The sequence below is a fragment of the Macrobrachium nipponense genome, chromosome 3 (assembly GCF_015104395.2).
Source record: "Macrobrachium nipponense isolate FS-2020 chromosome 3, ASM1510439v2, whole genome shotgun sequence".
Classification (NCBI taxonomy): domain Eukaryota; kingdom Metazoa; phylum Arthropoda; class Malacostraca; order Decapoda; family Palaemonidae; genus Macrobrachium; species Macrobrachium nipponense.
The window spans coordinates 22162289-22179872 of record NC_087202.1 but is presented as its reverse complement, the minus strand read 5'-3'; the positions used below and the strand labels follow the sequence as shown (position 1 = coordinate 22179872).

At 43.4% G+C, this 17584-nt stretch overlaps 1 protein-coding gene across 1 annotated transcript in view; it reads right to left on the bottom strand.

Moving 5' to 3' along the window:
• Positions 1-17584, bottom strand: part of LOC135221657 (conserved oligomeric Golgi complex subunit 4-like) — a 304771-nt gene that overhangs the window by 74239 nt on the left and 212948 nt on the right. Inside the window, exons 9-10 of the mRNA XM_064259355.1 lie at positions 5307-5554; positions 3234-3378 (exon numbers count right to left, since the gene is read on the bottom strand). Coding sequence (XP_064115425.1) covers positions 3234-3378; positions 5307-5554 — 393 coding nt within the window. The remainder of the gene's footprint in view (positions 1-3233; positions 3379-5306; positions 5555-17584) is intronic.

Here is a 17584-nt window from a genome sequence, read left to right as displayed (position 1 = left end):
AGTGACCACGAGGCGATAACTGGGATACGGTAACCCCAACCTAGGCTAACAAACTGATCAGAGAGAAGCTATCGGGAAGCAACCTGAACTGAAAAGCGGTAGTCTAAAGGCCCATAGGCCAAAAACCAACTGATCAGAGAGAAGCTATGTGGAAGCAACCGAACTGATCAGCGGTAAATAGGCTCTGCGAGCCGGGACCTAGGCTAAGCCAGACGCCAAACTAACCTAATAAAGACAAAATACACACAAATAAATAAAAATAAAAATGAAGAAAGAAGTAAAAAAGCAGGAGAAAAAATCCAGGAGTGTACGACTAACCCGAAGGCAGGTCTACCACTCAAAGCTAGTCAGGGGCCGACACAAAGGACCCCGACTAGGGTCTGGATAGAAAAAAGCCTACAAAAGGTGATAAACATGCATGCATGACAACCTGAGTAGACCTTAATAACGCGGATAATCAAAATAGAGCGTAAATGAAGGGGGGGATGTTCCAGGTATGGAAGACCAAGAACGCGCCCATCACGAGGCAGGACCATGCCGCCATGCTTCCGACCCCGAGAACGTATTTATACCTAAAAAACGGCAAATACTGTCTCAGGGACGGAAAAAACGCACTAACCGTAAATACTGAGTACTTAACTTAGCTGCTGCAATAGCTGAACGCTCCATTATCGAAAATCCGAAGAAAGGGCAGGGCACAAAAAACAGAGAAGAAAAATAGCACTCGTGACTCGTGCGAGCATAACGAAAAAGGATGGCCACCAGGGGCGCAGCAGTCGACAGCATGGGATGGAGTAGTAGTAGTACGAGCTGCTCACCCTGTGTGGGTCGGCTCCCCGTCTTGGAGGGATTTGGTAGTGGGAGATTTCTATTGGCAATTGGCTCGTGGTTTGTGGTTCACTCGCCTAGTGTTCATACCGACACCCTCCTGGAGGGTGAGCGAGTCAGTTATACTGACCTTTTTCTTTATTTTATTTATTCTCTGGTATGTGTTAGTACATTTACCCTAGAAATAATAGATTAAAGGATATTTCGCGCAGCGACACGAGCTGAGCCCAGAAATGCTTATACCTGGTATTTTAAGTCTTATCACAATAAGTGCATTTAATCATGAAATTTATATGAAAATAAAGTAATTTGTGGATATTTCTCATAGAAAAATACCATGAATGTGCAAATTTTCTGTAAATAATGGATAAATATGGTCCACAGAGAAATCCGCAAATCTCGAGAACGCAAATACGGGGGTTCCACTGTACTATAGCCCTTTGTAACAAAATTCATTATATTAAATTCTATAATTGAATAAAAACCACTGATTATAATACAAAAGAAATGTCAATAATCCTAAACAAAGAGCATACAACCTATATTATGCTGTGTAAGCTGCATTAAACATTTTTTGTTATGTCCCATTGGCCTCAAGCTGCAGCTTTCTGTACTTTTTCATGCTCCATTTAATAATGAATCACTGAAGACTCTACAGGCCTATAATTTTTAGTCCATGACTTGCTTAAACTAATCTCAGAATACATACTACAGTATACTATACTGTATACTCAAAACATAATGTATCACTTGGGAGCATTATAAAATTGACCCCACCATCATTGACATCCGGTATACGTACCTCTATACAGCAATAATATCAATTCATTAAGGAAAATACTAGAGTGAATTATTGAGATTTTAATTTAGAAATTGAAGAATTATGTAAGAATGAAAGAAATCACAATTTTTCAGATTCAAGGCTTGGAGAGAGGGGTGAGGATGGAGCAAGAGTATGGGAATGTTGCACTTTTAGTGAGTCTAATAATTGCTGCCATCTTGGGGTCAAAGGATATACAGTCCAACCTCTTAAATCCGGAAACCTTGGGACCAGACAACTGCTGGACCAAGAAAATCCCAATATAGAATACATCCTTAAAAAATTAAGCCTTTAAGTAATTCCACATACAAATGGCCTAGTTTCTGACTTCGCCTACTACTAGTTACATTCTGACACTGCTTTTTATCATTTTATTACTCATATATTTTAACTTCATCATTTTATAACTTTATACTGTATAACTTTCTTTCAAATAGTGTACTTTAACACATTTTGCCTACATTCCTGAGTTAGCCTACCCAATTGTAAGCCTAACTACAGTACTAAACTTCTCAGAATCTGCACATTATTATCGGTGACTTTCATATCCAAAATTACGTAGCTTCATAATTATTGCTATTAGTTCCTAAGTTTATTTTAACTGTAGAGGATAAAGAGATGAAAAAACAATGAATGGATGAATTTTGGCGATAACTGTGCATTTGAATGTCACCGAAAAAAAAAATGTAAATAACGTACACCGGTGCCATCTATTGAGGAAAATGAGCAATAAACTATTCGCTAATGAAATAAAGATTTTCTAGTATAAATAAAGATTTATGCCTGGACTTCTTGCCTCTAGCATCATATAATCTCATGGGTGGCATATTGAATAGGTAAATACACAGTTACATAAAAGAAACTATCAAAACTGTCTCTCAAGCACATACAGAGTAAGGAATTTATGCTTGATAAATGTCTCATTGTTTTGATTAAAAGTTAAAAGGTTTGGCCTGGTTGAGCCTTTTCGAATATTTAAAAAAAAAATATATTTATTCTTCCAAGGTTAATATCCAAAACATATTTGACTTTGCATATTTACATTACTAACAACTATTTTCATACAAACAAGGATATATGGCATAATTTTTTCTGCCTTGAAGTTGTAAACAACACGTGGCGTGTCCCTGGTAGCAGCAGAACAAACAAATGGTGGCTGATTTAAAATCAAGCTGAACCACAGGAGTTTCCGGACAATAGAATGCCAGTTTTAAGAGGTTCAACTGTACTAGAAAATCTCTCTCTCTCTCTCAGAGAAAGTATCTCTTTAACCAACTGGTATTAACACACATTTATGTCGATAAATATTCACTAATTAGTGTATTTTTATGTTATTTTCAAGAATAAATACATTTTTATGATACAAAAATGATTTACAAATTTTCTCATATTAATATTGATTAATAGTGTATTCAAGTTTAATAAGATTAAATGATATTTGACAGTAGTAAAAACTCTCTCTCCCTCTTTGTTTGGGGGGGGGTTGGGGGGGGGGTCTGTATGCCATCCCCCATGAATACAGGGGTTTCACTGTCCGTTAGTAAAATTGTCGTAATTTCCTTTTTAATGTATGAATAACACTTACCTGATTAAAATCTAAATAACCTTGGGCAGGGAAACCTTTTCTTAAAGTCTGATTAAATCCACCAGCTAGTTGTGTCTCAATTAGCGTGACAGCATGATTGAGCATTGCACAAACCCCATCGACACTGCTTGAAGCAATGGCACGCCTAAGAGAAGACAAAAATTCCACATGAAAAACATATGTACAGTAATGAGGAAAAAGAAAAACTCTCTACCTAGCTCTTCATTAAGCAATTACTTCAAAACTTAATATAAAAGAATAGCAACAGTAATGGCTTGTTCTTCAAGTCTCCTAATAGAATGCAGATAACAGTACTATATTTTATTGAATGAATATATTGCTGATCATTTCTTACTAGCAATAGTAAAGTTCACATAATAAAGGACTGAAAATCTTGTGAAAGGAGAAGGAAAATAACACATCTACTCTGCATGAAACAGCTAAAAAAAAAATACAATTGGCATGTGACAGTAATAAGAGGTGTCCAATATTTTGCATACAATATATATCAAATTAAAAAATACAATGGTACCTCATTTGTCAAACGTTTCTTATGTCGAACATTCCGTTTGTCTTGTTTGTCGAACAAGTGCTTGTATTTCAAACCGACTGATTATCTAGTTTATAATTGTATTCGACGGCCTACTGCATCCTACTTTATTTACAATATATAGTTTAATGATAACTATATTCTATAAAATAAATAAAAGAATAAATCATTTCAATATCAAGATGTATAAAATTTTACGTCACCGCGGAGACATCACACGCAGCTGACTTGAGACTGAACGAGGGAGCGTTGATATTGAGGAGAGGAGAGAGTTAAAATATTACTACATGTATGTAAAAGCAATAACAATTCACATAAAAAAAGAGAATTTCACAATAAATTTGACGTAATGATAAAATATGAAAACAATCAAATGCAATACAGAAAAAAAGTCTTAATTGAGCCAGTGTTCAGTGCACCGAGTGAGATGGTCTAGTTGAACAATATTCAACAAAATAGTAAATGAAATAACAAAGCTTTTCCCAATAAAATTTAGCATAAACAATTAACAAATTCATTCATCCTTCTGGTGATGCACAGCTAACTTAAGGTAGAGGGAGGGGGCATTTATATTTTTGAGAAATGATGAATGATTTTAAGTTATCATGCATTGTGATATTGTTGGAAGAAGAGAAGAAGACAGTGAAATCTTTACTATACAGTAATATGTACATAAAAGTCGTACCAATTCACATAAAAAAATAAAATGTTATTTCACAATAAATTTAAGTGATAAAATATAAAAACAATCAAATGCAATAAAGTAAAATGAAAATAAGAAAAAAAGGCTTACTCAAGCCAGTGTTCGGTGTGCTGAGTGAGACGATAAGAGAGGAATCGAAGACTGGGGTCTGTTTCCTACTGACTTATCAGCTGGGCTGGATGATTATTCGCCCATTTCTTTCACTTACACTCGATTTGCCCAAATAATTTCTTCTTTTAGTTACAGTAAAATACCTATCTAGTGACAATTGCTTTTTACGATTGTTTACCACTGTAAGACTAACTCAGCTCTGTAATAAACACACTGGCTTCTGCGTGCCTTCGGTTTAAATGGCTTCCTTACTTTCCTTTTCTTGCATTCTTGACTTATTACTTATTTGTTTGCAAAATCCTCATGTAATTTTAAATTCTGCTGTTTGACAACAGTAAATTGATGTACTGTGTTTGCCAACAGTAAACTGATGTATTATCTCTCTCTCTCTCTCTCTCTCTCTCTCTCTCTCTCTCTCTCTCTCTCTCTCTCTCGCTCTCTCCTCTCTTCTTCTCTCTGTCCTTCTTCTCTCTTCTCTTCTCTCTCTCTCTCAACAGTGCGATTTAATTTAACTTTTGAACACATCTTTAATAGAAAAAATATGAAAAGGGGTACTTTTTGGGTTGGCTGGAACTAATCATCCTGGTTCCTTTTATTTCTTATGGGGATATTTGTTTCATATTTCAAACAAATCATATTTCGAACAGCCTTCTGGAATGGATTAAGTTCGAAGTATGAGGTACTACTGTACTGTATAATCTTAACTAACCTTACACTCTTTTTGATAATGTAAAATACATCATCGACTAAAGACGATGTTTTAGCTTTTTCTTCTACTGTATCCATAGCTACGGCTTTCTTGAAAGATTCATTAAGATAGAACTGCTCAAGTATTGTGTAATCTCCAACAATCACAGCCATGTCACATATGAGCTGCGTATGGGAGAGCTTTGCTTCAAATGCTGCCTCCTGCTTCTCTCTCTCAACTTTGTCTGGGATAGAAGCTTCGAAGTCAGCCTGTACAGATAAAAAATTTAGTTAGCAAACTAATAATTATTTTCAGATAAAAAAGCATGAACAATAGTAAGTATGCGCTGTCATTACAGAAGAGTTGTCATTACTGAAGAGTTATTAAACCAACAGCATCCAACCTCACACTCTGACTTATCCCTCTGGAAACAAACTCCTATGCATAATTATGTTACAGATTCCTTTGTAACACAAAATGATATTGTTAAACTACAATAAAGTTTTGTACACTACTTACCAGACAGATATATACTTAGCTATAGTCTCCGACGTTCCCGACAGAATTTAAACAAATCTCGCGGCACACGCGACAGGTAGGTCAGGTGGTCTACCTTACCCGCCGCTGGGTGGCGGATGTACGAACCACTCCCGTAAGCTTGTCAGATTTTTCTCTTCCACCTGTCTCCTGAGGGGAGGCTGGGTGGCCATTAATCGTATATATCTGCCAGGTAAGTATGTACAAAACTTTATTGTAGTTTAACAATATCATTTTTGTACATGAACTTCCTGACAAGATATATACTTAGCTGATTGGCAACCCTTGGTGGAGGGTAAGAGACAGCTCAATAATACAGGTAAGACGGGAAACAACTAATGTTGTAGGATATAAAAACCTTGGTTCTCACCTTTTCAGGATGAAGACTTCATAGATACTATCTCTGAGTCTGCATTGCCTGGAGAGCTACAGCTAGGACGTGACCTGATGCTGAAAGACTCTCGGATCTACCACTGGGATATGTGATCCCCTATTGTGGTAGAATCCAAGTCGGATGCTGTTAGAGGGACCTTGTCCGCTTACCTAAACAGATCCTTAGGCCACTACCTCTGCAAGGAGCCAAAACCCACCAGACCACCTAACCAAAATACAAAGGGTTTAAAATTACGACAAAAAGAGGTGCCTCCTGCAGCCTCTTTCAGGACAACCAAAAAAAACAACAATATAAAATATAGGGTAACATATAAACAATTTACACAGGATAAGTTTCAGCTCCCTGCCCCAGCACCGAATCCGCCGATACGAAAGGACCCAAGGCGAAGCATTTTATCATATGTGATTTTTACATCACGTAGGTAGTGGTTTGCGAAAACCGATGGCATCTCCAAAAAGTCGCCTCCATCAAAGTTCCGCACAGACCATATTTTTTCTGAATGCAAGCGAAGTTGCGATGGCTCTCACCTCGTGAGCTTTCACTTTTAGTAGTCTAAAATGATCTTCCTTACAGGCAACATGTGCCTCTGTAATAAGACTTCTCAGAAAAAAGGAAAGAGCATTCTTCGACATGGGCCGAGTGGGGTCCTTTACGGAGCACCAAAGCACATCTTGATTAGCCTTAAGTTGTTCCTTCCTCTTAAGGAAATACTTCATAATTCTCATAGGGCAAAGAGTTCTTTCAGGCTCTTCCCCTACAAGAAAAGATAAACTACGAACTTCAAAGCTCCTGGGCCAAGGGCGTGATGGGTTTTCATTCTTTGCCAGGAAACTTGGAAGAAATGAACACACCATAGAATCTTCCTTAAACCCTACATTGCCCTCAATAGCTTGGAGCTCACTCACTCTCTTAGCTGTAGCTAGGGCCAGGAAGATAGCCTTCTTCGTCAAATCCTTGAAAGAGGCTAAGCCAGGAGGTTCGAATCTAGACGATCCAAGGAATTGTAGGACTACGTCTAGATTCCAGTTCGGTACTACATGAGGACGCTTAATGGTTTCAAATGATCTAATAAGATCATGCAGGTCCATTATCATCGGATAAATTTAAGCCTCTATGCCGAAAATACCGCCGCTAACATACTGCGGTATCCCTTAATAGTTGACACAACCAGATGACATTCTTCTTTGAGGAAAATAAGGAAATCCGCAATTTGGGTCACAGAGGTACTGGAAGAGGAAATGTTCTTCCTCTTGCACCAACGTCTGAAGACATCCCACTTTGACTGGTATACACGCAAGGTGGAAGGTCTCCTCGCTCTTGCGATTGCTTTAGCAGCTGTTGCTGAAAGCCTTTCGCTCTGACCAAACTTTGGACAGTCTGAAACCAGTCAGACTGAGAGCGAGGAGATTTTTGTGGTACCTGTCGAAGTGGGGTTGTCTGAGTAGATCGCTCCTTAGCGGGAGCGATCTTGGAAGTCCACCAACCAACCAACCATTCCAGTACCCTCTGTGAACCATTCTTGGGCCGGCCAAAAGGGAGCGATTAGGTCATTCTCGTTGAATCGGACTCTACGAACTTCTTGATGGTTAGCCCCAGGATCTTGAAGGGGGGAAACGCGTAGACGTCGAGTCCGTTCCAGTCTAGAAGAAGAGCATCTATTGCTAACTGCCTCTGGATCCGATATCGAGAGCAGTAAGGATCCAGCCTCTTGTTCTTTGACGTGGCAAAGAGGTCTATGTGTGGCCGCCCATAACTTCCACAGGCTCTGGCATACATCCAGATGAAGGGTCCACTCTGTGGGAAGGACCTGATCTTTCCTGCTGAGGAGATCTGCTCTTACATTCCTTTCTCCCTGCACGAACCTGGTGAGAAGCTTGATTCCTCTTTCTTCTGCCCACAGAAGAAGGTCTCTTGCTGTCTCGTACAGGGAGAAGGGAATGCGTCCCCCCCTGTTTCCTGATGTATGCCAGAGCTGTAGTGTTGTCCGCGTTGACCTGCACTACGATCTTCTGACTTTGGGCTCGAAAGCCTTCAGAGCCAACCACACAGCCATCACTCCTTTCTGTTGATGTGCCAGGCTACCTGGTCCCCCACCCAGGCACCTGACACTTCGCTGGTTCCCAGAGTTGCACCCCACCCCATGTCCGACGCGTCGGAGAACAACACCAGGTTGGGGGTCTGTGATTGAAGAGACAGTCCTTCGCAAAGAGGTTGGGATCTGTCCACCATAAGAGATGTTTCTTGATGTCCTGGGATAACGACAGGGAGAACGTCAAATCCTGAGAACGACGACTCCAATTCCGATGAAGAAAGAATTGGAGTGGTCTCAGGTGCAACCTTCCTAGGGAAACGAATTGCCTCCAGAGAGGAGAGCGTCCCCCAGCAGACTCATCCACTCCCTCACTGTGCATACTTCTTTCCCCATAAGAAGGTTGTTACTCTCTCGAATCCTCGGGCTATCCTTTCCTGCGAGGGAAAAGCCCTGAAAACTCAGAGAGTTCATCTGTATCCCGAGATACACACACTTTGCTCCGGAATTAGTGATGACTTCTTGAAATTGACGAGAAGTCCCAAAGCCTTCGTCAATTCTAAAGTTACTTGTAAGTCTTCAAACAACGATCTTCTGAATTGGCCCTTTATTAGCCAATCGTCGAAGGTACATGGATGATCCTACCCCTTTCAAATGAAGCCATTGAGCCACATTCCTCAAAATCCCTGTGAACACTTGAGGGGCCGTCGAGAGGCCGAAACACAGAGCCCTGAACGAAAAATTTTTCCCCCCCATCATGAATCTGAGAAACTTCCTCGAGGAAGGATGGATCGGTACGTGGAAGTAAGCGTCCTGTAAATCCAAGGAAACCATCCAGTCCCTGGACAAAGTGCTGCCAGCACTGATGAAGGCGTTTCCATCGTGAACTTCTTCTTTTCTACGAAGAAGTTCAGGGCGCTTACATCCAACACCGGTCTCCATCCCCCTGAGGACCTTCGGAACTAGGAAAAGGCGGTTGTAGAAGCCCGCCCGATGAATGATGGTCTGTCACTAGTTCGATAGCCCCCTTCTCCAGCATCTGATCTACTGCTAGATGGAGAGCTTGATTCATGATGGGGTCTCTGTACCTGGCCGTCAGTTCCCTTGGGATGGTCGTCAAGGGAGGTCTTTCGACGAAAGGGATGAGGTAACCTCTCCTCAAAATAGAAAGGGTCCAAGGATCCGCCCCTTTTTGGGCCCAGACTTCTGCAAACTCTAAGAGTCTGGCACCCACCGTTGATTGAAGGACTTGCAAGTTTATTTGGGGGCTTTAACAGACTTGGCGAAAAAAGTCTTACCCCTTCTTGAAGGTCTACGACCTCTAAACGTAGAGTTTCTTGATGAAGATGCCCCTCGAAAGGGTTCTCGAACACTTGCCTTTTCCTTCTTAGCCTTGGTAGGGAAGGAAGGGCGAGGTTTTGTCTTGCCGACTGTGCCAAAGGTCCTGGGTGGCTTGGCCGAAAGTGACCTCGAAATGTCCTGCACTCGATGTTTCGGGAACAACTGAGTAGACAGAGGAGCAAACAGCAAAGAAGACCTCTGAGCATGGGAGACCGACTTCGTTAAGAAGGAACAATAAACCGACCTCTTCTTCACGATCCCGGCCCCATAAAGGGAGGCGATTTCACTCGCTCCGTCTTCTTACCGACTTGTCCATACAAGACAAAACACACATAAGATCTTCTGGCGAAATTGACTCTGGCACTTCAATTTTCTTGGCTAGGACTCCCAACGACCAATCAAGGAAGTTAAATACTTCTAGCACTCTAAACATACCTTTGAGCAAATGATCCAATTCATTCATTGCCCAAGTCGTCTTAGCAGTAGTTAAGGGCAGTTCTCCTTGTCGAATCTACCAGTGCCGAAAAATCCGAATCAGCCGAGACGGTAGACCAATCCTAAGGGCTCTCCTGTTTCGTACCAGAAACCCGCGCGTCCTGATAACTTCGAAGGAGGAAAAGCGAACATCGTTTTCCCCGCTTCTTCTTTGGAAGCCATCCAGGAACCAAAACTCCTCAGTGCCTTCTTCATAGAAAGAGTTGGCTTCATCCTCACACAAGAAGAACTCTTCGCTGTCTTCGCCGTTGAAAAAAGTGAGTGAGGAGAAGGAGGAGCCGTAGGCGTAAGGGAATCCCCAAAAACTTGTAAAAGTAGCTCTGTAAGCTTCTTGTAAGAAGAGACAGCAGCAGAAGTGTTCGGTTCCTCATCCGAACCTTCTAGGACGTCTTGTCGAGGCGAGTGCGGAAGATCCTTAGGTGACGAAGGGATCTAGCAGGAGTTAGCGAGAGGTTGGAGAACGCCGCTCTTATTAGAAGAGTTCACATCCACTGGAGAACGATGAGAAGATTTGGGAAGTCTACGATGAGACTCCCTCTTCGAGGTATACTGAATCTCAGCCGAAGGAGAGGTAGGGCTCCTACTCCGAGAATCCTCGGAAACATCCACAGGGCGCTTACGAGGAGGCGAGCGGCTGCCAGGAGAAGAGCGCCTATCGAGAGCAGAGCGCTTGCGCGGCTCTCCATACCTGTCCAGTTGCGTACGATCAACGGAAGTCCGACTGGAAGGCGAAATGCGCCTACTAGGAGAAGGCTGCTTGCGAGACTCTTGACGTCTAACAAGAGGGTAACATTCAGGAGAAGGGCGCTTCAAAACTAACGAGCGCCTACTTGGAGAGGGTGCTTCCGGGATTCCTGGTGCCTACCAAGAGACAAACGGTCAGCAAAGTGCGCCTAGAAGCGGAGAGCGCCTACACGGAGAAGGGCGCTTGAAAGACTCTTGTTGTCTGCCCCTAGGAGAATAATCAGGAGTATGACGCCTTAAAAGAGACGAGCGCCTACTAGGAGATCTATGTGCAGTAGGCTCTTGGCGCCTACCTTGCGGGGTAGCGGCTAACAGTAGGCCGTCTATCATGCACACTGGACTCCTACCAGACTCTAGATGCCTGTCAGGAGAGAAGTCACGATCCGACACTCGAGGAGAGTGACATCTGGAAGAAGAACGCCTACTTGTATAAGGGCGCCTTCTAGAATCTTGAGGCTGCTGAGGAGAAGTTTCACGCGAGGGCGTTGTGAAGAAATCCGCGATGAGCAGGTGCAGTGCGCTTACCGGAAGCGGGAATCCAATCTGGAGAAAAAACTTCTTTCTCCATAGAGCGTCCTACCGATGTTTGGCGTCTTGAAATCGAAAGAGAGCCAGCGAGCGAGGGCGCTCACGCGAGCGAGGGCGCTCACGGCGAGCGAGGGCGCTCACGCGAGCGAGGGCGCTCACGCGAGCGAGGGCGCTCACGCGAGCGAGGGCGCTTACGCGAGCCCCCACCACCTCATACGAAAACCTCACCATATGAAGGAGAACGATCTCTGAAGAGCGGCGCCTAGATCTCTTGATCGGAAGAGAAACGTCCTTCTTCCTACGTGATCTAACTGCTAGAGATTCTGCTAGCGCCGTGATCTGAGCTTGAAGTCCCGCGAGTACTCTCGTAGGAGAATCTTCTTGTTCTTCCTCGGAAGCAGGCGCCGAGCGCGGAGCGCGAGAAGAAGAACGATCACAGGATTTCTTGGTTTCTTCGCCTCCACCGACGATTCTTCCGGGAAAAAACTCCGACTAGAAGCCAAAGGACTGCAGGGAGCCTTCCAAGCTCCTCTTCAACGGGCGCGACGCATCCGGGGAGTTCCAACCTCTCTTCGGAGAGGGAGACGACGAAGAGGAGAAGCATTGGCGTAGGAGCTCCTTCTTTTGTAGCGATCCGAGGCAGCCTGGGAGCGTACTTCAGGATCTGCCGAGGGGACGCCTGACCGGTGGGGGCTCTCCCTAGCCCTCCTGCGGCTTTCGACTTTCCTACTCCAACTGGAACTGGGAGTCTGGAAGAGGTCTAGGCCTAGAGGCACTAAGGAGCCGGTCAGACGCACCCTCCACAACACTGGGGACACTGCACTGATCACTAACACTCTCCTTACCTTCCAACTGACGAATCTTCTGATCCATAGAACGATTCTTGGCTTTTCAGAGCTGCCGCCTCCGAAGGCGAATCTTCGGCTTCGGTGCGGGGAGCCGGGGCTGCAACTTGGAAGAAGGTTCTAATTCTACGTTAGTACTATTAGGATCCACATCCAACTCACTCATTCTAGATCTGCTAGAACTTCTAGAGGAAGCCTTACGCACTCTATCACGTTCCAACTTCTAACATAAGAAGAGAGAGCCTTATATTCTTCTTCATTCAATCCCTTACATTCATTACAAGGGTTTAGCAAAAGCACATTCATTCCCCTGCATTTCATGCCAAACCGTGTGGGGGGGTCTACCGAAGCTTTCGGCAACCTCACCTTACATCCTTCATTCACGCAAACCCTAAACAAAACCGAAGTTTTAACTACCGATTCTAGATCAGACATCGTTAAAGAAAATCAAAACTCAAAATCAAACCGGTCCACAATCAGCGTATGCCAAGCCAAAACAAAGGGCCGAATACGTCACCAAAATAAGTCCAAATTACTCCAGGCAAGCGAGAATCGAAAAACTATCGAGGAACCGACAACAGTTGTTATCGTTCCCGCGACAGAGAAAAATCTGACAAGCTTACGGGAATGGTTCGTACATCGCCACCCAGCGGCGGGTAAGGTAGACCACCTGACCTACCTGTCGCGTGTGCCGCGAGATTTGAAATTCTGTCGGGAACGTCGGAGACTATAGCTAAGTATATCTGTCAGGGAAGTTCATGTACAAAAACAAATAACTAAATAATAAACGTTGTATGATTAGCAAACACATTTCAAAGGTGTTTAATTTTAAATTCCTGTCACATTAACAATTACAAATAAAGTTCAATTAATTTACTTGTGTAAACTGTGCAAAACTTATGAACAAATTAAGTTTTTGCAAAATATTCTCTGCCACAACAGATGAAAGTTGTTAAAATTGGATACTCTCCAATGTAAAGTTACTTACAAACTTACTGTACATGGCATATATAAGGGATTTGACGAAGGAAAATTCTATTTCTGGGTGATTGGTTCGTGTCGCCCTGTGAAATAATCCTTAAGTTCATTATTTCTAGTAATAACCTAATAATTACCAGAGAGAAAAAATAATCAAGAAAATGTCAGTAAAACTGACTCGCTCACTCTATAAAAGAAAAAGTGTCGGTATGGTAACGGGCGAGTGAGATCACTACCACGAACCACTTGCCATTTAGACATTCCACCTCAAAATCCCCACCTGAGAGAGCTGATCCCAAAGGGTGATGCGCCGCTACTACTACTAATACCGACGCCAAGCAGAGCGCAGCGCCTCTAGTGGCCATCCTTTGAAGAGATGTCCATCTTGGCCTGCAGGGTGGGATGCAAGAACAGGGTGGTTTCACAGGGCGACACGAACCAATCACCCAGAAATAGATTTTTCCTTCGTCAAAATCCCTTTTCTGGGCTCAGTTCGTGTCGGCCTGTGAAATAGTACCAGAGAAACAGACAAGATGACAATGAAGGTTCAAATAAAACAAGAAATAAAAAAAATAAAATTAGACTATAATATAAGTGAATCAAAAATAGATTACATGATAACCGTATAAGGTTACCTTAAAACTAGCTTAAATTAAATAATGTAAAGCACAGTTTAGTATAATGGTAACCAAAAAAACAATCATTCAAAGAGATTCACTAAAATTAATGAGATATTTATATATACAAATCCATTGTGCTCTACCCTAGCATAAAAATAAGGGTAGAAGCACTGAAGCACATTTAATTGTACAATTCTGTGGGTGCCCCTAGCAAAAAAATAACGGGGCAGTCCCACCAAGCAGAGCCTATCGGCTAAGGCTAAAGGACACATAGAGCATAGCAGTTAGGGTGAGGCATGTGGACAAGGTAGGTCGAAAGGACACCCTGGATCTTTATACTACAGCTACTGTGCAGAATCAGGGGGAAACTATGTTTCCCGCTGCTACTGCTGAAAATTTTAATGATTCCAAGGACTTCAAGTAATGACGTTTGAAGACTGTCGGTGATTTCCATCCAGTATATTTCTTAAGATCCTCAAAATTCATAGGTTGGAAATAATTAATTGAGGTAGCTACTGCCCTGATATCATGTGCTTTTGGGAATGATTCAGGGTTGGCTTGTTTAATAAAGTAAAGGATCTGCTGCCTGATTCCTTTAACTGATAAGGTGCTACTTTTATCCCTCATAAGAGGGGCCTGAGGATCTAGAGGATGTCCGAGATAAAAGGCTCTTAATGTCAATACTGGCAAAGGGAGGGATCTTGTGGAAGAGGAATGACTTTCAAGGAGCCCACCTTGCAAGAGGATCCTCATTTTTTGCTAAAAAAACTGCGATCCGGGGACAGCAGGACTTCTCCTGAGGGGAGAAATTCTACATGACCCATATCCCTGGATAGAGCCGACAGTTCTGAAATTCTGGCCCCTGAGGCCAGACTTAATAAGAATAACGTCTTTCTAAGTAGCATTATAAATGTGCAAGACGAGTTGTCAGTATCCGAGGCTAGTTTGAGGACGTCATTTAAGAACCATGACACTGAAGTAGGCCTTTCCGAAGGTCAAAGTCTAGCACAGGCTTTGGGAATAGACGTAAAGTAGGATTCTGTTAAGTCTATTTGAAAACCCAACTGAAAGATTTTCTTCAAAGCTGATTTATTAGTGGTAATCGTGCTAGCTGCTAAGCCTTTTTCAAAGAGAGATCTGAAAAAGGATATGGCTAAGTTAATAGTCATGGTTGTAGTGTCCGTTTCCTTCAGGAAAGATGCCAACTTTTTGACAGCAGAGTCATATTGTCTAATAGTTGATTCCCTTTTATCTGATTCTAGAAAAAGGATGTTTTGGGGATCAATGTTAGCATCTTTTTTAGCCGCAAACTTCATGAAGTCCATAAAGTTAGGGTCTGGAGAATTCCTGAGGAAGCAAAACACAGTCCTCATTTGTACTGGTTGCAATAGCTTGGGGTTGGGAATGCGTTGAGGTCGGAGACCCAACTCCAGAAGCAGGGGTACCAGTTTGCTCTTTGGCCAGTCTGGAGCAATCAGGGCTACTTGACCTTTGAAAGTCCTCAGCTTGCTCAGAACTTTCAAAAGAAGATTCACTGGAGGAAAGATATAGATCCTTTTCCAATGATTCCAATCTATTGACAAAGCGTCCGTGGCATAAGCCAGAGGGTCCAGGTTGGGGGCCACATAGCAAGGAAGCTTGTGGTTCGCTTGTGATGCGAATAGATCTACGTTGGAGACCTGGCACTCTCCGGCTATACCACTGGAACGACTTGATGTCTAGAGACCATTCTGACTCCAGAGGGACTGACCGGGACAATGCGTCCGCTATAACATTCCTTACCCCTGCCAAGTGGGTGGCAGATAGATGCCATTTGTGCTTGTTTGCTAGAGCGAAAATGGCTATCATGACATGATTCACGTGTTTGGATTTGGATCCTCCCCTGTTGATGCAGTGTACTACTACTGCACTGTCCAAAACTAGCCTTAGATTGAGACTTCTTTGGGGGAAGGAGCTCTTTAGGGTAAGAAACACTGCCATTGCTTCCAGCACATTTATGTGGAGCTGGCGGAACTGAGCGGACCAAGTCCCCTGAACTTGTTTGAACTGTGAGTATCCTCCCCACCCGGAGAGGGAGGCGTCTGTGTGAATCGTTAACGCCGGAGGAGGATATTGCAGGGGAACCGTCTTGGCAAGATTCTTCGCTTTCGTCCATGGACGGAGCTGGTTGCGAAGGATTTGTGGGATCACTGACAACTTGTCTCGAGATTTGACATTTGCTCTTGAGCGCCAAACTCGATTTAATATCTTTCAGTCTTTTTGCTCTTCAAAAGGAGTACGTCTGTCACTGAGGCAAACTGAAGGGAACCTAGGATCCTTTCCTGGTTTCTCCTTGAAGCCTGTTTGTTCTTGAGAAATGCCTCACTGACTTGGCTATTTTTTCTTTCCTTTTGACCACCGGAATTGACAGTTGTGGGAGGATAAATCCCATTGGATGCCTAGCCATTGAAAATGAGTCTCCGGAGAGAATCTGGATTTCGTTTTGTTTATCTGGAACCCTAGATGTTCCAGAAACTGAACTACTTTCTTTGTGGCTTTGAGGCATTCCTCGACGGTTGGTGCCCATATCAACCAGTCATCGAGGTACGCTACTACCATTATCCCTTGTGCTCTGAGTTTGCGAACTACTATTCTGCTATTTTCGTAATACCCTGGGGGCTACATTCAGTCCGAAGGGCATCACTTTGAAGGAGAACGTCTGATCTCCTAGTTTGAAACCTAGGTACAGGCGGAAGTGCCTCGCTATGGGGATATGATAGTATGCGTCTGTAAGATCGATAGAGGTGGTGACGGCCCCACGGGGAAGTAAGGTCCGCACCTGCGAGATGGTCAGCATTTTGAACTTGTCGCAACGAATGAAAGAGTTTAGCTTTGACAAGTCTAAGATTACCCTTCTTTTTAATGAGCCTTTCTTTGGCACGCTGAACAAGCGCCCTTGAAATTTTAGATGCTTGACTCTCGCCACAGCTCCTTTCTGAAGGAGCTCCTCCGCATAATCTGTCAACTCCTCTGATGGTACTTGGAAAAATGATTTGTTTGGTGGGGGATCTTTGATCCAACTCCATCCTAATCCTTTGGACACAATGCTCTGTGCCCATTTTCTGAACCACCACCTGTGACGGAAGAGGAAACAGCCTCCCTCCTACCTGGGGAGCCTCACTGCTGCTGTGCGGGTTGACCTCCGCGCCCTCCTCTGAAGTGCTTGCCTCTACTTGCAGCTCTTCCTGTACCTCGTTGACGAAAGTTACCTCTCGCCCTGCTTCCCCTTGAAAACTGTTAAAAGGTAGGGTATGCTTGGCTTTCATACATAGAGTTGAAAGCCAGCGAGACGGTGTACGAAGTTGAGAGCTGGTTTTCAGGAGACAGCAGGAGGATTGGTTGGGATTGTTTTGATGTCGAAGGCTGACCCAGTTGAGTAACTGGGACGGCCTGGACAAAGTGCTGCTGCTGCTGGTGCTTCTGGTACGGCTGATATCTCTTTGTCTTTTTCAACTTCTTACCAGAAGAAGATGGATTCTCTTGTTTCCTCTTAGAAGAGATACCCCATCTAGCTCTAAGGCTTTGGTTAAGCCTTGAAGCCTCGTGGTGTACCTCATTCACAGCAGCTTGCTGGGAAGAGGTCAGCACCCCACATGTTGGAAGCAAGAAGCCTATTAGGTTCGTGTCTAATAGTGGCTTCTTGCAACACATGCTTGCGACAATTTCTTCTGGCCGTGAAAAAGTCGAAAGCGTCTGCCTGTACCGATTGAAGCTGAGACTTTGCGAGGATTTTAAATAGTGGCTCCGTG